Raw genomic sequence first — 26,023 nt, forward strand, 5'->3', positions numbered from 1 at the left:
TTTTATTCAGTTTAAAAGCTTAGTGGAAAAGCAATTCAATTTGCCTATTAAAAGGGTTCAAGCCGATGGTGGGGGTGAATATCGTGCTTTTGAAAGGTTTTTGAGAGATCAAGGCATCGGGTTTCAAAATTCTTGTCCTCACACTCATGAACAGAATGGGAGAGTGGAAAGAAAACATCGCCACATAACTGAGACAGGTCTTACTCTTCTTGCTAAATCTGGTCTCGACATGTCCTATTGGTGGCATGCCTTTATGTGTGCAACATACTCTATCAACAGAATGCCTACCCCTGTTTTAAACAACCTCAGTCCCTATGAATGTCTATTTCAGCAAGCTCCTGATTATGGTGTTTTAAAGGTGTTTGGATGTGCTTGTTTTCCCCACTTAAGACCTTACAATCACCACAAATTGGATTATAGGTCTGAAGAGTGCCTTTTCCTAGGCTACTCCCCCAAGCACAAAGGGTATCTCTGTGAAAATAAAGCTGGCCGCATGTTCATTGCAAGAAATGTTGTTTTTAACGAGCATGTCTTCCCTGCAACTTCAACTCAGTGTCACTCTCAGGTACAATCTCCACCAACTACTTATCCAACTGCTACTTTTACTACAAACTTTGCATCTGATATGACTCATTCTAATGCTATGCATAATGTTTCTATCATGTCTGGATCTGCATCACCATCAATTTTACCTGAGCCAACCAATGACACACTGTCCACTGGGACTAATTCTCCTACTGGTGTTGGTCATGAACATGCTACTGCATCTGTGCATTCTCCACCAGCAACCTCGAATTCTCCCAGTCAGGTTACTGCACCAGAAACCAGGGTAGTTGCTCCTCCCATTGATACTACAGCACCTGTAAGAACTCATTCCATGATCACTCGATCTCAACATGGAATTTACAAGCCTAAAGCTTACTTAGCTACCAAACACAGACTGCCTGAATCCTTGTTGCCTACTGAACCAAAATCACTTAAATCTGCCCTTAAACACCCTGGTTGGTTTGCTTCTATGAACAATGAGTTCACAGCCCTCACTTCTCAAGGGACTTGGACACTTGTTCCCTATGAGCCTCACATGCATCTCATAGGCAACAAATGGGTCCATAGGGTCAAACTCAATGCGAATGGAACTTTGGACAGGTTAAAATCTCGCCTTGTAGCTAAAGGATATCTTCAAAAACCAGGGATTGATTATGAAGATACTTTTAGCCCTGTAATTAAACCTGTCACAGTGCGGTTGGTTCTTACTCTTGCTATCTCATACAATTGGGAAATTCGACAGTTGGATGTGGCAAATGCTTTTCTAAATGGCACTCTTCAAGAAACAGTCTATATGCCTCAACCACCAGGCTTTGAAGACCCCTCCAAACCTCATCATGTGTGCAAACTTCACAAAGCATTGTATGGCCTAAAGCAGGCTCCTCGGGCATGGAATGATAAACTCAAAACTACACTTTTTAATTGGGGTTTTACTGCATCAAGGGCTGATACTTCACTGTTTATTCATGGAACCGGTTCTACCTTGATTATTTTATTGGTGTATGTCGATGACATTCTTGTCACAGGTCCAAACTCCCAACTGGTTCAAAAGCTAATAGTTGATCTCAACTCTGCTTTTTCTCTCAAAGACTTGGGGCCTTTGCACTACTTCTTAGGTGTTGAAGTTCACAGGGATAGTGAAGGTCTTTATTTGTCTCAAACCAAATATATCACTGATTTACTTACCAAAGTTCATCTTGAGGGCGCCAAAAGCTGTGCTAGTCCCACTTCTACAGCTCACAAACTATCTCTCAGTGAAGGATCTCCATTTGATGATGTCTCTCTGTATCGAAGTACCCTGGGATCCCTTCAATATTTGACGCTCACACGACCTGATGTTGCATACATCATCAACAAATTGTCACAGTTTATCCATGCCCCAACTACAGTCCACTGGGAGGCTTGCAAACGCCTATTGCGTTACTTAAAGGGTACCATTTCTGATGGTATTTTACTCAGACCAGTTTCTCGTATGTCTCTTGTTGCATACTCCGATGCGGATTGGGCGAGCTGCCTTGACGATAGAAAATCTACTGGAGGATATGCCGTGTTCATAGGTCCCAACCTTATTTCTTGGTCTGCTAAAAAGCAGCACGTTGTGGCCAGATCATCTACAGAGTCGGAATTTCGTGCGTTGGCTAACACTGCTGCTGAGATCAAATGGCTTCGCTCCTTGTTCACTGAAATGCAAGTTGCACTAGCTGACATTCCCATTATTTGGGTTGATAATCAAGGAGCAGCCTCTCTAGCTGCCAACCCGATTTTTCATGCCCGATGCAAACACATAGAGATTGACCAACATTTTGTCCGTGATCAATTGCTCAACAAAGAACTTGAAGTGCGATATGTTCCTACTATTGATCAAATAGCTGATATTTTTACGAAAAGTCTTCCTAAAGATCGGTTTAAATATCTGAAGTCCAAACTTAAAGTGGTTTCTACCCCTTTTCGTTTGAGGGGGGATGATAACCAAGTTAGTTAAATTGGTTTTTACTGTTATTACTGTTTCATTAGTTTGTTGGTATGTGTTTGCTTTCTTTCTGCCTTTTATCAATTCTGTTATGTAACAGAATTTCTGTTTTGTAATTGTATTGAAATCTCTCTATAAATAAAGGAAATTGCCTCAGTGTAGAGGTAAGAGTTCAAAGCATTCCTTGTGTTCTCTCTCTCTCTCTCTTTCTCTGCTTCTCAATCTTCACACATGAAACTAAATCCTAATCCTATTTCATCACATGACCCTGAAAGATCGCATGACGACAACAATGTTAGGTGGACTCAAATACACATCAACTGACCCAACTACTTATCAAATCACTTAAATGTTCATTTTAAGCAAATCATAATTAACCTCACACTTTCATAATACTAAATTGAGAAATATTAAAGGGTAACACATTAATAATAAGGGTGTTTACTATGTTAATATCCTTATTAATCCAACTAAATATTAAATCTAATATAATAATATTTAAAAAAATATAGCTAATCAATTACAATGACGTCTAAAAAATACTAATTACTACAGCTGCTAATAATAGAACTGTTTTACTATGGGTGCCTTTAGTAACACTTTTTTAATCAGTTTTTTGTTTTTAAAATTAGAAAAGTAAAAATATTTTCTTATACCATGTTTTATAAAACTGTTTTTAATTTTTAATTTTTTAATTAAGAATCTAATTTTTTTTTTTTAAAAAAAAAATACTTTTAAATTTAATCAATATTTTGGACTCCAACCCCAACTTAGACCTTGGAGCCCAGATTTAGACCTGCCCCGGTCCCGACCTCAAACCCGAATTCAATAAAATTTACACAATGCACTTTGGTTTTTTTTTTTAAATTGAAAAATAAAAATTATTATAGAACATAAATAAAAATAAATTTTATATTTATGTTTGTGATTAAAAATTTAAAAATAAAAAAATTAACATTAATCATTCTTATTACTATTAAAGAAAATGTACCAATGAGTCAATGTCAGAAGACAACGTGTTATAGATCACATCACACTGTATAGACAATATTATAAAAAGGAAAGTTGTAACAAACACTTCCGACCACCAAAGATCTGAGTTCAGACACGAGCCCAAAATTCAAAGATTCGAGTAAGTATTAGCCATGGCTACGGAAACATCTGTTTCAGACAACCAAAACCCAGAAATCAACAGCCCAAATAAGCAGATCTTCATCTTATCCGGTCAGAGCAACATGGCCGGCCGAGGCGGAGTAAATAAAAATCACAAGTGGGACGGAGTCGTACCGCCGGAGTGCCGACCCAACCATGGGATCCTCCGACTGAGCGCTAAGCTCCACTGGGAAACCGCTCATGAGCCTACCCACAAAGACATCGACACCAAAAAGACCTGCGGAGTTGGGCCGGGAATGGCTTTCGCCAACGCCGTGAAAGCCCATCTGGCCCAGTTCGGCCCAGTGGGCCTGGTGCCCAGCGCTGTGGGTGGAACGGCCATTAAGGAGTGGGCGCGTGGGGAACACCTCTACGAAGATATGATAAAGAGGGCGAAAGAGAGCGTGAAGAGAGGGGGTGAGATTCGAGCTTTGCTTTGGTACCAAGGAGAGAGTGACACGTCATCGGAGGATCAAGTTGAGGTGTATCAGGAGAAAATGGAGAAGCTTATTCAGAATGTTCGACAAGATCTTTCTCTTCCTTCACTTCCAATCATTCAGGTCATAGTCATACCAACATTGGAATAACCAAATTTATTTTAATTCTTTTAATAATAAAATTAAAATATTTACTGCAAATTTTTAATATTTATTATAATTACACATATAATTTTAATTAAAAAAAATAGTAGCAAAAATATTTTATCTAATTTGTTACAGGTTTTTTAGATATTAAGTGTCAATTTAAAAATATATGACGGGCATATTCTTAAATATACTAAATAAATATATCATCTTTTTAAGCTGGCACAGGATTAGTAATACATTTTATTAATTTTAATTTTTACAGGTAGCAATAATTTCCGGTGTTGATAAGAACTGTGCGGAGAAATTAAGGGAAGTTCAATTGAATATGAAGGTGGAAAATGTTGTGTGTGTTGATGCAAAGGGATTGGAGCTCAAATTTGATAATCTCCACCTAACAACAGAGGCCCAGGTTGAATTGGGCCAAAAATTGGCCCAAGCTTATCTCTCTAACTTTGGGCCAACTCAGTATCAATCCCAACCTGAGGCAACAACAACAAAGTCCATGTATACACTTTTTACACTTTTACTTTTGGGATTTGTTGGTTTTTCCTATTTGTTTCTTTATTACCCGTTTTTATAATTAGAAACTCCAAATTACCATTAACACATAGAACAAGAATATGATTTTATATGACTTAGAGGTTATAAGATAAAAACTTTATCTCGGGGATTTCATTGATTTTAATGCAATTTAGTATTTGTATTCTTTTTGTTATATTTATTTTGAGGTTAAGATAAAAAATAATTCATTACATTCTTATTATATTTTTCTAGAATAATGTGCGAGATAAACATTTAAGTTTAACTATCAGTATAGATAAATAGTTTTAAGTTTAATTATCAACATAGATAAATAGATAAATAGTTAAGTTTAATTTTTTACAGTACTAATAAATAATTTATTTTCTGTATTTGACTAATAGATGTCAAGTCATTGTTTTATTCATATATTATTTTTTTAGACAGTGGTTATTGGCTTTACAATATTCTATAAATATAACTTAGTTGTTATTATTATCAAAAATTAAATTTAAATAAAAATTAAACTTAAGTATTTATATCATATTATAAATTACTTTATTTTTTATTGTGAAGTTTGATGTATTTAGACTTTTTCTTCTTATTATTATTTGTTTAGATATGTTTTCAGAATTTTAATGAAAGGTTTTTTTTATTTTGAACTGGTATTCAAGAACAACATTATGTCTAAAACTTATAGTTAAAGATTTTACCATTATTATTTCTAAACCTTTACATTATTTTGTATATTACATCGAAACTTTATAGTTCTAAATTAAGCTATAGAATTTTTTGTTTTTAAATAAAATTTTCTGATTTTTGTATACACTAACACGATAATCAATAAAATTATTGTAAAAAAGGACCCTTGTATTTATGATAGCAGTTATGGAATTATGTAACTGCTAGAGATATATTATTATTTAATTGTATTTTATTATTATTATTATTATTATTTCGTTATATTCTCTCTACCAAAAATTAGGTATTAATTTTTTTTCTTATATATTTTTATCTCTAACCTATAATCTTATTAATTTTTGCCAATCTCTCTCTTCATATAGAACTAATTAATAAGTTTTTTGCATTATGCAGGTGATATGTGGTTTGAGGTTGTTACTTTGGGGTTTAATATTTGGTAATGGTATAGCTTAGCTTCCACTGCTAAAAGCTACAGCCCCAAAAATTAAGTTATAAAATAATGAGTGTGTGCTGTGTAGACTAGTTGTAGTTATGAGTGTGTTAGAAGGATTCTACATTGTGTGGAAACTTAATTTGTAACTTTGAAAAGATTATGAGTTAGAGAATTATTACTGTGGTAACACTGGTAATTAAGAATTGTTATGTAGAAAAGTAGATAATGGAAGTAAACATTGTAATTATATATTTATTTTGCAAATAAAATTAGTAATGTTTGAATTTGCTATTTAATAAGTTATGTTTATATATAAATATAATAAATTTTTCAAAAAGAAAGTGTTAGAATCTTTATGAGCATCACACAATAATAAATTTTTCAGAATAATATGATTTTACATGAGGATATTTCTACTCTAATGATATAACATAAGTAAGATTAATCAATTTTATTATAAAGAATGACATTAATAAAAGTAAAATAATCATACTCTAACAACACCTTTTGATAGCATGATAAATACTAAAAAAAATAGTTTTTCAACTTTAAAACTAAAATATTTATTTTTTTAAGACAAGTAAAAGGGCATTCGTGAAGTTCTGAGCTAGTAAGAGAGATGTATGTTCCTACTTCCTATTATGATTTCATCTTTGTTATTGGATCATTGTTTGAATTAACCATAATTTGCTACTTATTAAAAAAGTAGTATTATTTTTATAAAATATTTTTCAAATTTGATTAAAAACAAATTGTCAATTTTTTTCTCCACTTTTTTAATCATCGTAATCTTTTGTTTGAGGTCGAAGTCCCACTTCAAGTTTGGTTATAGGGTTCAGGATCAGGCTCGAGTTAAGCTATTAGTTTGAGGTTTGGTATCAGGTCATTGGATTCGGGGTTAAGTGCTGGGTCAAGTTCGAAATTTAACTTTTTTTTGAAATAAGCGTTTTATCATTAATTCAAATATATAGACCTCATGGTCGTTACATAAAAAGTTCTCCAGTAAGATAGAGATCGGGATAGATCCAAACATCTGATAAGCAAACGCCCATCTAGCCACATTGTGAGCGGCAAAATTACAAGATCGACTAATAAAAGAAAATTACAGCTAATAAAAGAGGGAGAAGACTTAGTACAAAAAGAGACGTAGTTTACCAATGCCCAACAAGACTCCTTCCCATTGATAGCATTGATCACCACCCTCGAGTCATTCTCCACTATAACACACTTGGACCCGATATCCAAGGCAACCGACACAGCCAAGCAGCATGCCACAGCTTCTCCGCAAAGAACATAAGAGAAATCCACTCGAGCCGTCTGAATTCTAATCACTCTGCCAAGATTATTCCTAGCAACAACTGCAATACACATATTGTTAAATCCCACTTTTACATCACAATTTAGCTTAATCTGGGGGAGGGGACCAAGCTTCCTTAAGATGAGGAGCAGGACTAGGGAATAAAGAAGCATGCAAATCAACTTAAGAAATACAAATTTCATTAACACATTTTTCATGTCAACAGGGCAATTATTACGGACTTTATCATTTCGCACCCTCCAAATCAGGGGCGGAGCCAGGACTTGAATGCTAGGGGGGCCAAATTTTAATTTAGTATCAAATAAATTTTTTATAGTATATATTTATATTCAATACTAAAATTTAAAACCAAAATTATCTATAATAAAATGTGAAAATAAAACAAAAAGTATTATATTATTGAAATTTCTATTTTATATTATCCAAATTGAGAATATTACTACAATTTTAATTAAGACATGCATTAAATTTTAAATTTGGTAAATATTTTATAGAACAAAAAAAATTATATGAATAAAATAATTTTAACAAAATCTAACAAATTAGAGGAGATCGTAAATCTCAACTTCTATTTTAGTGATGAAAGTTATCAATTAATGAGTGCTTTTGAGTTGAAGTGTAAAAAATCTAACTATAATAGGTGTACTCACTTATTGGTAAAAAAAAATAAAAGAAATAGTAGAAGAAGAAAAGAAAAAAAAAATAATAAGCAATTGTCTTATTTTATTTACCTTCGACCGTACATTTAATTTAAAAAGTTAATTCACTTTCAAAAAATAATTAATTTTTATTTTATTTTTATTAAAATTTAATATATATTATTTTTAGTAAATTGAACACTTAATTTAAACTATAAATATTATATATGTTTATTTATTATTAATTTTTTTTATTTATACATATTTTATTTTATAAATATTTATATATATAACATAGAATTTTAAAATATTTTGGGGGGGCCATGGCCACTCTTCTCTTGGCTGTGGCTCTGAACCTGCTCCAAATTGTATCCACAATAATCGAAGCATATAAGAAAACATCCTCAACTTGGACTCCTTTGTGCTTTAGATTCTAAATGAATTTGACCCAATATCAAACTCGGATGCCTGTATCACAAACGGGATATATACCCCAAGAAGAAGATCGCCATAAGTGAAAAGCCACATCACAGGAAAGGAACAAGTGCTCCATGGATTCTTCCCTCGTACCACATAGAGAGCAACTTGTGTCCTCAATATGAAATTTTTTTCTAATCACAGATCTTAGAGAGGGTACACCTCCACAAGTTGGGGTCAGGATTAATGTCCAAGTTGGGGTATGAATCTAGGTCAAGGTCTGGAGTTAAGATTGGAGTCCGAGTCTCAAGATAGGCTTTGAGATTAGGATTCAAGATCTAACCTCATGTCGGGGTTAGGATCTAACTTAAGGTCTAGGTTGAAATTTGAAGTCATGTCGAGGTCTCATTAAATCTGAGTCGGTGTATGTATCCAGATGTGTGTGAGGAACTGAATTATTGAAGATTAACAAAAAAAAAAAAAAAATCTACAAACTATTTTTCAAAAATATTAACTAAATAAATAGGTCTTCTTTTTAAAAAAAAAAAAAAAGAAATCTAAATTTGTTTTTTGGACAAAAAAAAAAAATAACTGAAAATAATGTCACATGCTCCAAGAGTCTTGTAGCAACTGGACAACTACTGCTCACAAAAATAAGATTAATCCAAAGTATTATTTTTTAGGATATATTTGATAGATTATAATCTTTCTTAATTTTATTATTAGCAACTAGCTAGACAAAGAAGCTTAGACAGATCTACCATCTAGTTCCCACTCCCAGCCACAAAGGTTGAAATTATTAAAAATAAAATTATAATTAACCTCAAACTTCAAAAATTAATAATTTTGCAATTCAATTCTTGTTACTATTACTTTATTTGTACTTAACTTTATAAATTGAAAAATTCAAAGTGTTATTTATTTTTCACAATTAATTATTAGATTGTTTATGTGTACATTTTATTTTTCACAAATGATATTTTAAATTTATTACTAATTCAGCAATTTGAAAAATTTTGCCGTTAAAATTTAAATTTAAATAATTAAAACCATAATTAAAAGTGTTTAACCCCGAAAAGCTCTTAAAAATAAGAAAGCCTCTTTTAAATTCAGCATATTTCGATTACTTACTTTACTTATTAAAATAATTAAATGAATATAAAACGGAAAGTCTTCACTACCAGAGATCTGAGCTCAGAGACGACCCCAAAACTCAAAGATTCCAATCACCCATTACCAATGGCCACGGAAACATCTAATTCAGACACCCATAATAACCCAGAAATCAGTGAGTGTTTTAGTTAGTAACTAACTGTATCCTTAAATAAATAATATGATTACTCTCTCCCATTGTTTTTTCCTTCTAATTCTCCTCCTTCCAGGCTTCGCCAATTCAGAAATCAACAAACCAAATAAGCAAATCTTCATCTTATCGGGTCAGAGCAACATGTCAGGCCGCGGAGGAGTTAACCAAAACCTCATCTGGGACGGCGTCGTTCCGCCGGAATGCCAACCCGATCGTCACATCCTCCGCCTAAGCGCCAAGCTCCATTGGGAAACCGCGCGTGAGCCTCTCCACGCAGACATCGACACCAACAAGACCTGTGGGGTTGGGCCTGGAATGGCGTTCGCTAACGCAGTGAGAGCCCATTTGGCCCAATTAGGCCCACTGGGCCTTGTGCCCTGCGCTGTGGGTGGAACGGCCATTAAGGAATGGGCGCGTGGAGAACACCTCTACGAAGATATGATAAAGAGAGCGAAAGAGAGCGTGAAGGGAGGAGGTGAGATTCGAGCGTTGTTGTGGTACCAAGGAGAGAGTGACACGTCATCGGAGGAGGATGTTGTGGCGTACCAGGGGAACATGGAGAGGCTTATTCAGAATATTCGTGATGATCTTTGTTTGCCTTCACTTCCAATTATTCAGGTGATTAATCAAATTTTGTTTTGTATAATTCTGAGATAATTCTTTTAAATGATTTTTTTTTTTTATTTTGTTGATTTGATTTTTACAGGTGGCAATAAATTCAGGGTTGGATAAGATATTAGTGGAGAAATTAAGAGAAGTGCAATTGAATATGAAGGTCGCAAATGCTGTGTGTGTTGATGCTAAGGGATTGGAGCTCAAATTTGATAATCTCCACCTAACCACTAAGGCCCAGGTTGAATTGGGCCATAAACTGGCTCAAGCTTACCTTTCCAACTTTGGCCAATGTTAGGATCAAATTCAATCCATTCACCCTTACAAATTCTATTGTTACAATTGTATTACATTGATTTTGAAGATTTGAATATTAATTATATTTAATATAGAAAATTGTAATTCTCAAAAGCTCAATTCGAAATATGATTGATAATTAATATTATGTGAGAGATCATTGAGAATAATAATGTATTTATATTGTTATTTGATATAGTATAATTCCTATATTTTATGATAATGATGATTTAGTGATCTACTTTGAAGATGAATAAGTTGTTATTTGATAATCTTTATCACGTGAAGAATCAAATACTCGAATAATAATAAGATGACTTATTTTGTAGTTAGATATTGTATGAACACTTAAACCTGATATAATTTGTACACGGGTGTTATAAATATTGATCGTATATTAGAGTTGTGATATTTCGTTTTAGTGTTAAAGAATAATTAATTTGATTGTAAATTTAATAAATTAGATATTGTAGTCATATTTTTTTTTTCTAGAACTCAAGAGTCTTGTTGCTTCATTTGTGGTGATGACATTACAATGATCATATTTCTTATTATGTCTTGGGACATATTTAAAAAGTTAGATCTAAACTATATTTTGACTTCTGAAAGGTGAGATATCAACTATAATTATAATTTGTTTAATGTAAGAATCGTATAATTCTAGTTTAGTTATAGAACTGGTAGATTTTAAATTTGTAATTATTAAATTACATTTACAATTATTACCATATTTTGACAAACATAGGTTAAATCGTTAAAAGTACAAATATTACATTCTAGCTAGTAGCTTGCGATTGTTCCCTAATCTATAATACACAATACACCCTACTAATCTCAAATACCAATACTAAACTTTCCAAAGTCATGCTTCGAGTTCTGTGTATAAGAATCTACCATCAACATGCGCACTAAATCCATAGTCAGTTTACATATATAAAAATAGAGAAATGTTAAACCACACTAGTGTGTTTAACTCTTTCTATGTTAATATTGTTATTCTAATCAAGTGTCGAATCTCGTATAGTTTAATATAATAAATTTTGAAAAGTATCGCTAACCAATTCTAAGACAATATATTTAAAGGTACAAGACTTTACTGGTACCTAATAATATTGTTTATAAATTAATAGAAGAAACTGTTTTTAATCTTATGCAGAAAAGAGGCAAAAGTAAATAATAAGATTACTAAGAGCTTGTTTGGCTGTGTTTTCAGTTTTTAGTTTTTAAAATTGTGTTTTTAAAAGTGAGAATAGAAAATAATTTTTTGTCATTTTAAAAATTTAATGGTGTTTGACACAAATTTTTAAAAACTGTTTTTAGATTTTTTCTTACGAAAAAATCAATATTGTAGCACCATACCATGACATTAATCCATTTGGGTCTAGGTTCGGGTATAGTTTCGGGTCTAGGATCCGAGTATGTGAGCAAAATATAAAATATAATATGTTAGACAAAAAAAATTATGTTTGAAAATTGAAAACAATATTTTAATGTTTTCTATTTTCTAGTTTTTAAAACTCAATTTTTAAAAAACAATTTTTAAAAAATTTTGTCAAACGACTTTTATTAGTTTTTAAAAACTGTTTTTAATTTTAAAAAATACAAAACAGTTTTTAAACTGTAAAGCCAACCAACATCTAATAGTGTCTAGTACTTTTTTATGTGTTAATATTGTTATTGAACCAACTAAGTATCTAAACTCATATAATTTAATATAATAATTTTTTAAAGAATAATCATTTAAAATCATTAAGCAGCACTAATACTCATAGTAAATACATGTTGGAGTGAAGAAGTCAGTATTGAAGAAAGAGATTCATTTAGTTAGGGAAGTAAGTAGACTGTTTTCGGGCAAAATACAAATAAAGAGTCAAATACTCTGACCAGCTCCCGAACGCAATCCCCATAGGCCAAATGTTATGTGGGTCCCAACCACCTACAGATACTTATAAAAGGAGATCTTTTTTTATCTTGCTCTCCGGTGGAATTATTCCACGTGGGTCCTGGTGCGTGATTTACAAACGCGGGGGTTGGTGCTTTGCTTTGCTCCGCGACAAAATTAATAGGTGGTGGCCATTAATAATATGGAGAAATTACATTGAAATTTATTAAATGTTTATAAATTTATGATTTACTTTTTTTAATTTATTTGGGCCAACTTTCAATAATATTTATATTTTTGTTATATTTTATAATATATTTTAGTATTTTCATAATTTAATTTTATATATATATTTTTAATAGTTACCCTTCTTATAAACTCGTTAATATAGCATATAAAATCTCATGAGAATTTATTAATTTAAACGTGAAAAACTTTTAGGGTATCGGCTAACATGATCTATATAACCATAGCAAAAGTTGATCATTCACGATCCATTGTTAAAGACAAAATTCTCTTACACAATAAACTGATAGTACCATCTAGTTTTATTGCTAATGGTAAGAGCTCCAACAATTCGGATAGAGTTCCCTTCAGGTAACCATCCAATTGAGGCCCACGAACAGTGGCTGAAACCATTATCTTCTATAGTGAAAAGTTGTTAGGATCCAGCATCAAAATGAACTACTGGTTTAGAGTGCTACCGAATTAAAGAATAATCACACCTCAAGCTAAGTTTTAACTTGTGAAAGGTGTGATTATATCTCCACCAGTTATTGAACCTCTATATGTGGATACAACCTCCATGAATCTCGACGCACGCCAAAAATTGAGCTCTAATACCAACTTGAAAATATACATAAAATAGTAGAATAATAAATGATATTTGCTCAGCTCAATTCGAGATTAAGGAGGTGTGTTTCATTATATAAGAAAACTTTACATAGGAAGATTCTAGATAGGTACATCTGTCCATTGATAGCTCATGATTGGCATAGAAATATTTATAACAGAAAAAAGAATATTCTATTTAATAAAAAAAATAATATTGTTGAATACAACGTGCTGAGTTGTCCCTCTACTCTTCGTTTCAATTGCAGACCTATTGGGTCGTTGTGTCATTTTCTCAACAATTGGGGTCCATCACCATAGGATCACGAAGTTCAGTCGACAAGGATCTTCTTGTCAAAACCATGATTGCCGATTCAAAAGTGGATTGAAAATCGTAGGTTGATGAGAGCTAGAAAATGCTTCAATGCTCTTAATGAAGGCACTAAAATGTTGACCTCGCTTTTAGCCAACGATACTCTTTAAAGTACTAGTAATTGTAAAGAAATCAATGATGAAATAAGAATAATAAATGACACACGATATTTATAGAAGTTCAACCCCTTATAACAGTAATAGCTTACTCTCTTTTAGTTGTATTAATATGAAGAACTATTAAGATCACAAGGTCCGCCCAAGTGAGTTTCTCGATACGTCTCAAAAAGTGTACAAATATTTGTGTAGAGCGTCTGTTCTCAATAATCAACAACAATAAATGTGAATCTTGATATTAAAGAAGATAAAGTAGTGTGGGAACTCAAATGTGAAATCCCACGAATTTCTCTACTTCATAATCAAATCTTGCGAAAATATAGTTTTAATTGAGTTATAATTGTAGAAGAAGTTAAGAAAAATATCTCTAAAGATCTTCACTTAGTGCGTACTTTTAGTTGGCAAATGGCACTGTTTGACACACATGTCTAATCGACGTGCTATAAGGTTTGGCGATCTATTCGGATGATAGTCATTGAAGGACTAGATTTTAATCAATTCGGCTTAGACTCTATCTGGATAGTATAATAGAGAGATATGCTCTGCCCAGGTCAAAATATGTTCAACACGTGTCACTTTGCTGAGTGCCACTGTGACAATTAGTAGTCCTGTGATTGATTCATAAAGGGAAATACGAGGCAAGCTAGGACTGAACATTTTGGTCGGGTTTGACCCGGACCTGGCCAACCCACCCAAACCCAAACCCGACCCAACCAACCCATTTGTTTGGGAAAACCAGTTCCTTACAGGCGGGTCGGGTCCAACCTGATCAACTCTTTTGGGCGGGTTCAGGTATGATTTTTATTAACCTGCAGGTTCAGATTGGACCCATACCAGCCCACGAACCCGAACGACTTTTTTTTTTCATCTAGAGGTCCATTTTTTAAAGAAATTTAATATATAAATAAGATAAAAAAAATGTATTTTTTTATAAAAGATTTTAGTAAAAATTATATGTATATGTGTAACGATGAAAGTAAAAATTAAGATATAAATATGATTTTTTTATATTTTTTTTCTGTTATTTATTTTATCTATTAGATAGGAAATGAAAATTTTAAAATTATGTGTGTATGTATATAATATATTAGTGTATAACTATTATTTTATAAATGCTTATACCTTATATCAAATGGACATTAAATTTACAAACACTTTTTGAATTTAAACATTTTTATGGATATAGATATATCGTATGTATGGATTATGGTGGACAATAACTAGTACGGAATGTATGGATGGACTATAGAGTATGGACTTTGAATTTTTAGTCACAATTTAGTTCGATACTTTTAGTTTTTGTTATCATATTCATCATTCATGATTTTCATGAACAATGAACATAAGTTTTACTTATATTATTAGATTTACGTTTCTACTTTGGATTTGAAATGTTTTTTTTTTCTCTAAAGAATTTTGGTGATATAAAAAACATTCATCGAGAGTTGATCTGACCAACCCAAACTCGTGGACCCGAATCTTTTGAACAGGTGGGTTCAGGTTCCATTTTTTAGGCCAAAAACCCGCGAACTCGAAACCCAGCCAACATGCTGATGTTCAACCTTAGGGTAAGCTGTGCAATCCCAATTGCCTGTGGAAGGTTAAGTGTGATGATTCTGATACTGTTTAGGTATTGGACTACACAATTGAAGGTGTTTTAAATGGATTGATGGATACTACCTATATCAACAAAGTGCCCCTTGTTTTCTTGTAGTCCATCACGAAAGAACTTTACGGTTAAATGTACTTGACCTAGGGATAATGCCAAGATGAGTGACCTCTTGGGAAATTTTCCCAGATTGCGTTGACCCAACTAAAAGTGTGGTCGATGGGGACGTCATCGAATCCCTTAAGGGGGTGATTGTGATAGTCAGTAGTTAGCAATCCCACATCGCTATTTGAAGATGATTTAAATAGATTGATTGATACTACCTATATCAACAAGGCACATCATGCGTATGAGTTGGGACAAAACACGCTGAAAATACTCGTATTAGTCTGCACAACCCAATAGAAACTTAAAGTGGAGGTTGTACATGCACGTTATTTATGCAAAATTTGAGATAACATTAATAAAACTTATTTATTTGCTTTAGAAAAAATACATATAATTTTTCATTTTGTGAATAATTTATTATATATATTATAAATGGCTCTTTAAAAATTACTCTTATTATATACTTTTTTTATTTTTAAAATTAGAAGAGAAAAGAAAAAAAAAATTCAAACTTTGAACAACTTGTACACTACGCTAATGATGTGCTTCCACATTTTACACTAAAATAACTTACATTATAATTTGTCTTAGTTTAAGTGGTCTAGCATAGCAGTTCTATAATTTGTAATTTATTTATATATACATATGGAACACTATATGTATATCATTTAAATTTGGTAATTTAATCTAAATGGTTGGTTTAATTGTTTTTTTTTCCATTAAAATTGACAGTTAAAATTAACACCGTTAAATTAATTAATTAATTAATTTTTTTTTTAAAAAAATTTAAATATCTAAATTTGATTCATTTATTAAAATATTAACTTAAAATAATTATTTACATGTATCCACAAAATTAAATAATTATTTTTATAACAAAGTATCTTAATTTAATTGATTAATCATACTTTATAACAAATTTATTAGTACAACTCTAAGCAAACATGCATATCTATTGTTGGTTTAATACGACGATTGTCTATATACTAAACTGTATCTATTGATTTTTTTTTTGAGAGAGAATTGTGTCTATTAAAGTTTGATATGTATCAAATTGTATCTCTTAAATATTTATCTATGTAGGCGCCCGTTAGTAAAATTGAACAAAATTTTTTAAATTCAATAATATTAATAGTTCAATAATTTTTTTTTTTTAACCACATGAAAAATTGGAAACAAAATTTAGTTGGTGACAAAATCCATATTAGTCTTTTAATAACTAATTAGATATATTAATGTAGTCAAATGATATTTAATATATATTTAATTCAAGAACTAAACTAATTATGGAAATAACTTTTGTTTTTAAAAGAATTAAGAGAATATTCTTTAGAATATTATTTTCACAAAATAAGAAAGTAGTATGAAAAAGATTGTTAGAAAAGAAAAGTACATGAAAAAAGTACACTACATTTTGAATAGAGGGTGATACGGGACACTAAAATGTCCAAGACTAATACTTTTATGATATAATTTTTTTATAATTAGTTAGTGTTGTTTCATAATTTTTATTAAAATAAAATAAATAAGATTAATATGGGACACTAAGATGTCTAAGATTAATATTTTTATGATAATTTTTTTTTATAATTAATTAGTGATGTTTTATAATTTTTATTAAATTAAAATAAGTAAGACCTGATATTAAATTATACACTTATGAGTAATTTTAATCACTACATAAAAAGTTCCTGATATTAAATTATACCATAAATGCGAGAAATGCTAAAAGCCGATAGTTGTGATTATCACTTTTATATATGTTAATATTATTATTGGTCTAATTAAGTATCATGTCCTATATAATTTAATGTAGTAATTTTTAAAAAATATTATTAACCAATCACAAAATACATGTTTAGAAATATTAAATAACATTTGGTATTCAATAGCAATGCTCCCATAAGGGTCCTTAAGATTTCTCTAATTTATTTACCTTGGTAATTAAACATTAGGTAGATATTAAAAATAAATACAGATGTGATTGAAAGCGTGCCCAGCAAACGGGAGTGATTTCATTAGGAAACCTATTTCTTATTTTATTTGTTTAGAAAACATATTATTATTACATTACATTACCGAACCTATCTTATTGGAGAAGAAAAACCCAACCCACACAATACAAACACACACCATCTTCTTCGCTCTCTTTCTTTACCAACTTTGCAGCTCACGCGCCAAGTCGCGTGCATTTTCATTTTCATTTCCCCTCAAAAACCACCAAACCAAACCTCTCAACCCCCGCCTATAAAACTACGGACACACTTTTCTCACTGCTTATTCATATTCTATTTTCTCCACCACCGCCGCCACCGCCACTTCCTCCAATGGCTGCCTCAACTTCTCAAACCCTCCGCCTCAACCCACTAAGAAACGCTTCCCTTTCTCTCTCATCCAAGCTCCCTCTCTCCTCCGCTTTCTCCGTCTCGCTCAACCCCCGGTGGCGCCAGCAGTCTCGTCGCCTGGTTTTGATTGTCTCCGCTGGTCTTGATGCCAAGCCTACGATCCTCGTCGCTGAGAAGCTCGGTGCGGCTGGGCTTGATCTGCTCAAGGAGTTTGCTAATGTTGATTGCTCGTATAATCTTACCCCTGAGGAGCTCTGTACCAAGATCTCGCTCTGTGATGCGCTGATTGTGCGGAGTGGGACTAAGGTTAGCCGCGAGGTTTTTGAGTCTTCTGGTGGACGGTTGAAGGTGGTTGGTAGGGCTGGTGTTGGGATTGATAATGTGGATCTGGCTGCTGCTACCGAACATGGTTGCTTGGTGGTGAACGCGCCTACTGCCAATACCGTTGCTGCTGCTGAACACGGTATCGCTCTCATGGCAGCTATGGCTAGGAATGTTGCGCAAGCTGATGCCTCCGTGAAAGCTGGTCAGTAAGCTTGTTATTCCATCTGTTTTTTTTTTTGTCGAGCTTCTGGTCTTTCCTATTCCATTGTTATTAATATTCGAACTTTGATGCATTTTGTTAAACAGTTTGAAGGCATGATTTATTTGATAATCTTTGAATTCTTTTTGAACTGAGAAAAATACTTTTAGTATTGTGAAGAGTGAAATGTAAAGGACAGATCTTAAACGCAAAAGATTCTCTTGGAAAGCATGCAAGATTATTTTATTTATTATTATTTATCTTCGAGTTGATGTAATCTCTGTAGAAAGGGAGCACTTGTTTGGCTTTTGGTTGTAGTAGCTCGTCTTTTAGTAGATGCTTGTTTATGAAGACAGAGTCGTAAACTAATACTCTGATGTAAGGCGTCTGTATATTGTGCGATGCTTTTTTTTCATTGGGGTATGGAATCCTATTTCATTTCAATATTGAAACTGGAGAAACCCAATGAACTGATTAAGATACCTTGTTTTGTAGAATATTCCACATTTCTCTGTGCTTTTTTTACATGTCAATTGTTAATTAACCTTGATGAGCGTTCCTTGTGACTTGGGCTTCATTTAGTAGAAACAACCTCTTAATTATTTTATAATTCTGTCAATTCAGGGAAGTGGCAGAGGAACAAATACGTTGGTGTATCTCTTGTTGGGAAAACACTTGCAGTGATGGGTTTTGGCAAAGTTGGCACTGAGGTTGCCCGGAGAGCTAAGGGGCTTGGTATGCATGTTATTGCACATGATCCATATGCTCCAGCAGACCGTGCTCGTGCAATAGGTGTGGAACTTGTGAGCTTTGATGAAGCTATTTCTAAAGCAGATTTCATCTCATTGCACATGCCTCTCACTCCTGCCACATCGAAGGTTCTCAATGACGAAACATTTGCGAAAATGAAGAAGGGAGTCCGCATTGTGAATGTTGCTCGTGGTGGTGTCATTGATGAAGATGCTCTTGTGAAAGCACTCGATGCTGGAATTGTTGCACAGGTATGTGTGTTCCAAGTCAGAAATGAATACATGAAATTGGGTTGAGTAAAAGGTAACACTTATCTTCTTATTTTTTTTTCCAGGCGGCACTTGATGTTTTTACAGTGGAGCCACCAGCTAAAGACAGCAAGTTGATACTGCATGAGAATGTTACAGCAACTCCTCATCTTGGTGCCAGCACCATGGAAGCACAGGTTTTTAAAATAATCTAATTGAATATATTTATTGCTTATTATACCTTTCATCCTGTTATATTTAATGTTTCAAATCGATGTACAGGAAGGAGTGGCTATTGAAATAGCTGAAGCTGTTGTTGGAGCTTTGAAAGGGGAGCTTGCTGCCACTGCAGTCAATGCACCAATGGTTCCTGCTGAGGTATTGTTTCTCTTTTGTTTTCTTTAAACATTTTCTTCATTGGGAATGTGTGTGCAAGATATATAAAACTTCTAATGTGGGAATTGTTAGGTATTTTATCACATGTTAGCCAGTGTCATCATTCTATGTGGTGTCATGTTGTAGCTCTTTCAAATTGTTTCTTATCAATGTTTCGATTTCTTTTTTGCAGGTTCTGACTGAATTGAAGCCCTATGTTGAACTAGCTGAGAAGCTTGGAAGACTGGCTGTCCAGTTAGTAGCAGGAGGAAGTGGTGTGAAGAGTGTAAAAGTGACCTACGCCTCAGCTAGAGCACCTGATGACCTGGACACTAGATTGCTTCGTGCCATGATCACCAAGGGTCTCATTGAGCCCATATCCAGTGTCTTTGTCAATTTGGTCAATGCTGATTTCACTGCCAAGCAGAGAGGGATCAGAATAACCGAAGAGCGAATCATTTTAGATGGCTCGCCTGAGAGTCCATTGGATTTCATCCAGGTCCAGATTGCCAATGTGGAATCCAAGTTTGCCAGTGCCATATCAGAGAGTGGAGAAATTAAGGTGGAGGGACGTGTTAAAGATGGGATCGCTCATCTAACCAGGGTTGGATCATTTGAGGTTGATGTGAGCATGGAAGGTAGTTTAATTCTCTGCAGACAGGTCGATCAACCCGGTATGATTGGAACAGTGGGAAGCATTTTAGGAGAGGAAAATGTTAATGTTAGTTTCATGAGCGTCGGAAGAATTGCTCCAAGAAAACAGGCAGTGATGGCAATCGGTGTGGACGATCAACCCAGCAAGGAGTCCTTGAAGAAGATCGGTGATGTTCCAGCCATCGAGGAGTTCGTTTTCCTCAAGCTGTAATTTGCCCCTATTTTGTTTCAACAATTTTCTCCTGTTTTCGAAATCTTTAGCCCGATTTTGATTGTTTTCAATTTTTTGGTTCTCTTTTTTCCTTCTGGGGTTAGATGTTAGTTGAGGGGAATAATTCAAACTTTTGCAATGAAGAGCTTGTGTTTTTAAAAATGTTATGGTCTTTGGTTATGGTAGAATCTATTCATTGGTGTCTATATCTCGATTCTTCTGAAGAAAAAACTGGGGAGCAGAGTAGGCACTAGGCAATATACAATCCCAATGATCTTTTATTATTTAGTTTTAATAGACGAAATCTATTGACACTACCTTTTTTTTAATAATTGTCTGCAACGTGAGATTCAAAAACGTACCTAGAAAAGTGGAGTATTTTTGTATAAATATTAGTCTATGCAGAAAAAGTGATACTTAGGTAAAGCAAGCCAAAACGAATCTCATCACTGACACTGTTGATTGAACTTTAAACAAACTAACTCTTTTATATCATTTTTCTAATTACAAATCAGAATTTTTAGAGCACGTTTGGTTTACAATGTTTGGTTTGTCATTTTAGCTTTTGTAATGAATTTCTTTGGATCCCTATCTCCTATGGATGATGCAAAATTTATGCTAAATTTGTCCCATTTGTTTTTTTAAAAAAACTAATGTAGTTTTAAAAAATAAATTAATGTTATATTTGATCTTAATTATATTATTGCGCTCTAATGTATTAGAAGTAAAATTAGCTTTAATTGAAAGTAAATAAAAATCTTATTAAATTATAAATAAAATGTGAAAAAGTTATTAATTATATTAATGATTAGCAAAAAGTAAATTAAAAAGTAATATTTATTGTGGTATAAAATTTGACTATTGTTATATTTTGTGTTAAATTTGACACTACTTTTAGCATGTGTTGAATTTAGACTATATTCTACATCTCAATGGAGTAAAAGTGTGGTGCATATATATATTTTAGCTCATCTTCATAAAAGTGAAGGGAAATTTGACATTTTATGCTTAAAAAACACACATGGTGTTATTTTATGCCACCCTCACAAAAGTTTGTTAACTATGCTAATCTTTTAATCTTAACCCCAAAATGCCCCTCTCTCCTACAATCAAAAAATTCAGCCCCTCTCTCCATCTCGTGCCTCTCTCTCTCTCTCTCTCTCTCTCTCTCTCTCTCTCTCTCTCTCTCTCTCTCTCTCTCTCTCTCTCTCTCTCTCTCTCTCTCTCTCTCTCTCTCTCTCTCTCTCTCTCTCTCTCTCTCTCTCTCTATTCTCGCACTACTCTCTCTCTCTCTCTCTCTCTCTCTCTCTCTCTCTCTCTCTCTCTCTTTCACTTTTTCTCTCTATTACTACCGGCCGCCAGTTTCACCCTCGAGGTCCACGGCTCGCTTTGCGCCATTTCCACCACAATGAGCTCCCACACCACCATTTCCACCCTCAACATCCACCACACTCAACAAACATATGGGTAAGTGTTTTTCTTAGTAAATAATGTTGTTTTTTGTTGTATTGTATGGATCTGAACGTAATTAGTTGTAATTTGTGGTTTTTGTGTCCTTGAAATCGAGGTAGGGTTTGTTAAACAGTCTTGTATTTTTACGGGTTTTTTATTTTTTGCGATTTTATGCGACTTTGTGCGATATTGTTTGCGATTTCATGAGCAATCCAAGGTTAGGGATGAAACGATTTATTTTGGCGACTTTGTACGATTTGAATGCGATTATGTGTGCGATTGTAATATTTGGCGATTGATGTGCGATCTTTGTGCATTGTTATGCGATTTTGTTGACTATGTGATATTGTGCGACATTATGCGATGACTTTCCATTTCTGTGCGATTATTGTGCGACATCATAACTGGTTTATATTATGTTAGCTTAAGGCGATATTGTGCGATATTGTGCGATTTACTGTGCGATATAGTATGCTGATTTTGAAATGTAAGTTTGTTTGTATTTCTTTGGGACAGATTCATCTGTATTTGTGCCTGTACTGTATGATGGCGTTTGGACTTTGGAGGGTTTCAACTGGGTATTTGATTCCTCAAAAAGTAAGACATTGATATTGGACGTTGACTATACACTGAAAAAGTTGCGTGAAGTTTTGCATGAGGAGTTGGAGGTGGACCCCTTGGTGTATGAATTGAAGTTAGAAGTTCTTTACATGTACATGAAAGGCACTAAGTTTCCACCTGAGGTTTTAGTGAAAGATAGTCAACTACGAGTGTTCTTGAGCATGAAGGCAAAAATGAGTGTGGACAACTTGTTGCCACTATTTGTGACTAAAGTGAAGAAGAATTTGGCGATTTCACTGGTAACATGCCTAATATACTAACTGTCTACTTTTTACGATTTCTAAGCGATGTATGTGCGACATTTTTAGCGAGCTAAGCAAGTTATTATTTCAACTTTGATAATATTTGCGATTTGTATGCGATATATGTGCGACAGTTGATCAATTTCACATTTCACAGTATAATATAATACAATTGTAAGAGTTTATCATCATTAAGTCTACACATTTCACAGTATAATATAATATAATACAAGGCATAACATTACATAAAACTACCATGTCAAGTTCTAGTAAAATAAGTCTACACACCACCTATGTCTAAAGGTGAGCATGTTATCATCATTAACTAGCTCTAACGATCGCTCCAGCATGCAGTGCTCAATGTACTCCATGGCAAACACTCCACAATCGCCACTACAAATTAAAAAATTAGTAAATATTAGCAACAGTAATTCATAATGGAGTGCAAAATTAAATAAATTACTTAAATTAAAAAAAAAAAGGAGAGATTTACCTGGTCTCCGTTTGTGGTGCAACCTTAGAGGTAGCTCGTCTATAATGTAGGGGTAGGAGATGAGACATCGCCAAAATTGCCAAAAATCGCATGAACATCGCATAATATCACAGAGAACACATTGTTCAGAGTAAATCGCACAAAAATCGCCAAAAAATCGCATGAACATCGCATAATATAACAAAGAACCCATTATTCAGAGTAAATCGCACAAAAATCGCATGAACATCGCATAATATAACAGAGAACCCATTGTTCAGAGTAAATCGCACAAAAATCGCCAAAAATCGCATAAACATCGCATAATATAACAGAAACTATCTAAGCTAGCAAAAATCGCACAAAAATCGCACAAAATCGCATAACATCGCTCAAAATCCCTAACAAAAACTTGAATTCAATATTAAATCGCATTAAAGTCGCATAAAATCGCACAAAACACCAAAATCCAGAGAAACCAATTCCCCCTAGCCTACATTCATCCCCAAACACAAAAACTAGCAATTCGAAACTTTCATAAACTACATATTTCAGTTATATCACAGATTCACAATTTAAAGGATAAATTGCAAAAAAAAAAATTAAAGGAAGCCCATACCTGGTTCGTCGACGGTGCCGAGGACGATGATGAACGGATGGAGTGGCTCGTGGATCAACTGGGATCGAGTGGCTCTCGTGGGTCGACTGGGATCGAGTGGGTCTTATGGGGTTCGGGTCTCGTGGGTCGTCACTGTTCGTGTGGGGTCGAATGGGTTCGTGTGGGTCGACTGGGTTCGTGGGTCGACTGCGTGTGGTGGTTCGAATGGTGTGGTGGTTCGAATGGTGCGGTGGTGAGAATGAGGGTTAGGTTCGAAAGGGGGAACGGTGGTGAGCTTGAAACCGAGAAAGGAAGAGAGAGAGAGGAGAGAGAGGGAAGTTAGAGAGATTGGGGGGAATTGAAATGAGGGGGGTATTTTTGGAACAAAATTGAAAGTTAAGAATAATTATCAAATGTATATTTTCTGTGTATAAAATAACACCATGTGCATTTTTTAAGCATAAAATGTCAAATTTCCCAAAGTGAATTCCAATTGTAGTGTATAAAGTGATTCAAATTTAGCACATGCTAAAAGTTGTACTAAATTTAGCACAAAATATAGCATGTGTCAAATTTTAAACCACAATAAAAATCATTTTTTTTTATTATTTTCACTTTTACTACTTATTGATGTAATTAATAATTGTTTACATTTGATTTATATATTTAATAGGGTTTTATATAATTCTAATAAAAATTTAATATTTTTGTGACTTTACACATTTATATCAAAAAAGTCGATTAATTTAAGCACTATTATAAAATTTAGGTCAAATATAACATTAACTTATTTTTGAGTTATATTGACTCAAATTATATACCATCTATTGGAGATGGTTTTATACAATACCATTGAAGTTTAATTTTTTCTTAACATGAGTTAAAAAATACATATACACCATTTTTATAGCACTGCATTAAAATGCTCTAATAAGTATTATACTATTTTTATGAATTATCTTACATACATTTATCTCATGAGAATTAAAATTACCACTTATATTAAAGACTTTTTTGTCCCTTTTAAGGTATTTTTGTCAATAAACCAATTATTTTGTAAGAAAATTACAATTAAAGTGCATTCAAATCAACTAAAAATTTAATTAATAAATAATTACTAATGATAAGATTAACAAATAACACACACAACAATCAGAGATAAAACTGTGATGAATATAGTATCTAAATCAGAAACGAGTAAAGCAATAAGACAATGAAATCAACACGAAGATATATACTGGTTTAAGTCCTATAAATTGATGTGATCTATGACTCTACTCCAATTTTAGAACACCACTGAAATCGTCTTTATTGATTGAGTTAGAATAGGGTAGGGTACAATACAGCCGAGATCAATTCTCAATGGATTCTCTCAAAGTGTTTATCTCTCACACTCTTACCCAAGAATCTTTTTCATCTACAGGATATTCTTCATACAAAACTCAAGCCCAATCTATCTCTTTTCTCTGTACCTCTCTGTACCTCTCAATCTTTCTCTCTCAAGATCACCTCTCATAAGTCATAACTCGTCTGATCAATCACACCTTAGAAAGATAAGTGTTGGTGGTATTTATAGATCTGCGATATAGAATCCAAAGTCGGTGGCTACCAATAATTAGTTGTTAAGTTAGTTAAGACTTAACAAACTCCTCATAACAATATCTCCACGTCAGCATAAGTGAAGTGCTTCCGAATGAGACGTACGCTTCCTGGAAGACAGGCCAAAGCATATGCTGCAGACTTCCCAGTAGGGATGTAAACAGGGTGGGGCGGGTGCGGGGATTGCTCCCCCACCCCATATCCGCTTCCTAAATTCACCCCCATACCCGCTTCCTAAATTCACCCCCATACCCGCCCTAATACTTGTTTAAATTAAAGCGGGGACGGGCCGAGAATTACCCAACGGGGGAAGGATTTCCATCGGGTGGGTACTCATTACATATATTTTTGAAATAAAAATGATGTCTCAAAGAGAATTAAATAAAAAATAATCATAAAAATTAAGTAAAACAATACTTAAGTGGAATGATGTGTATATTAAGAAAATAGAGTATAATCAATAAAAAATATAAATCATGAAGTTATTTTAATTGTAGTAGACTAGAAGTTATGATTTT

At 33.3% G+C, this 26,023-nt stretch overlaps 3 protein-coding genes across 4 annotated transcripts; all 3 read left to right on the top strand.

Moving 5' to 3' along the window:
- The first annotated feature begins 3,472 nt into the window (after positions 1 to 3,472).
- Positions 3,473 to 6,204, top strand: LOC115702990 (probable carbohydrate esterase At4g34215). 2 transcript variants are annotated; one of them, XM_030630463.2, is made up of 3 exons: positions 3,473 to 4,227; positions 4,517 to 4,758; positions 5,869 to 6,204. In XM_030630463.2, the coding sequence occupies exons 1-3, from the start codon at positions 3,661 to 3,663 to the stop codon at positions 5,870 to 5,872; spliced, it is 813 nt and encodes a 270-aa protein (XP_030486323.2). In that variant the 5' UTR covers positions 3,473 to 3,660; the 3' UTR covers positions 5,873 to 6,204. The 2 variants fall into 2 exon arrangements, with proteins under 2 accessions (XP_030486323.2, XP_030486322.2); XM_030630462.2 differs by having other exon boundaries at positions 4,517 to 6,204.
- A 3,188-nt stretch (positions 6,205 to 9,392) lies between these two features.
- Positions 9,393 to 10,750, top strand: LOC115702378 (probable carbohydrate esterase At4g34215). Its single transcript, XM_030629848.2, has 3 exons — positions 9,393 to 9,569; positions 9,664 to 10,205; positions 10,294 to 10,750. The coding sequence occupies exons 1-3, from the start codon at positions 9,434 to 9,436 to the stop codon at positions 10,495 to 10,497; spliced, it is 882 nt and encodes a 293-aa protein (XP_030485708.2). The 5' UTR covers positions 9,393 to 9,433; the 3' UTR covers positions 10,498 to 10,750.
- A 6,779-nt stretch (positions 10,751 to 17,529) lies between these two features.
- LOC115703006 (D-3-phosphoglycerate dehydrogenase 1, chloroplastic) lies at positions 17,530 to 20,683 on the top strand. Its single transcript, XM_030630479.2, has 5 exons — positions 17,530 to 18,286; positions 18,908 to 19,284; positions 19,368 to 19,478; positions 19,564 to 19,659; positions 19,850 to 20,683. The coding sequence occupies exons 1-5, from the start codon at positions 17,743 to 17,745 to the stop codon at positions 20,519 to 20,521; spliced, it is 1,800 nt and encodes a 599-aa protein (XP_030486339.2). The 5' UTR covers positions 17,530 to 17,742; the 3' UTR covers positions 20,522 to 20,683.
- The last annotated feature ends 5,340 nt before the right edge of the window (positions 20,684 to 26,023 follow it).

The sequence above is a fragment of the Cannabis sativa genome, chromosome X, assembly GCF_029168945.1.
Source record: "Cannabis sativa cultivar Pink pepper isolate KNU-18-1 chromosome X, ASM2916894v1, whole genome shotgun sequence".
NCBI classification, from domain to species: domain Eukaryota; kingdom Viridiplantae; phylum Streptophyta; class Magnoliopsida; order Rosales; family Cannabaceae; genus Cannabis; species Cannabis sativa.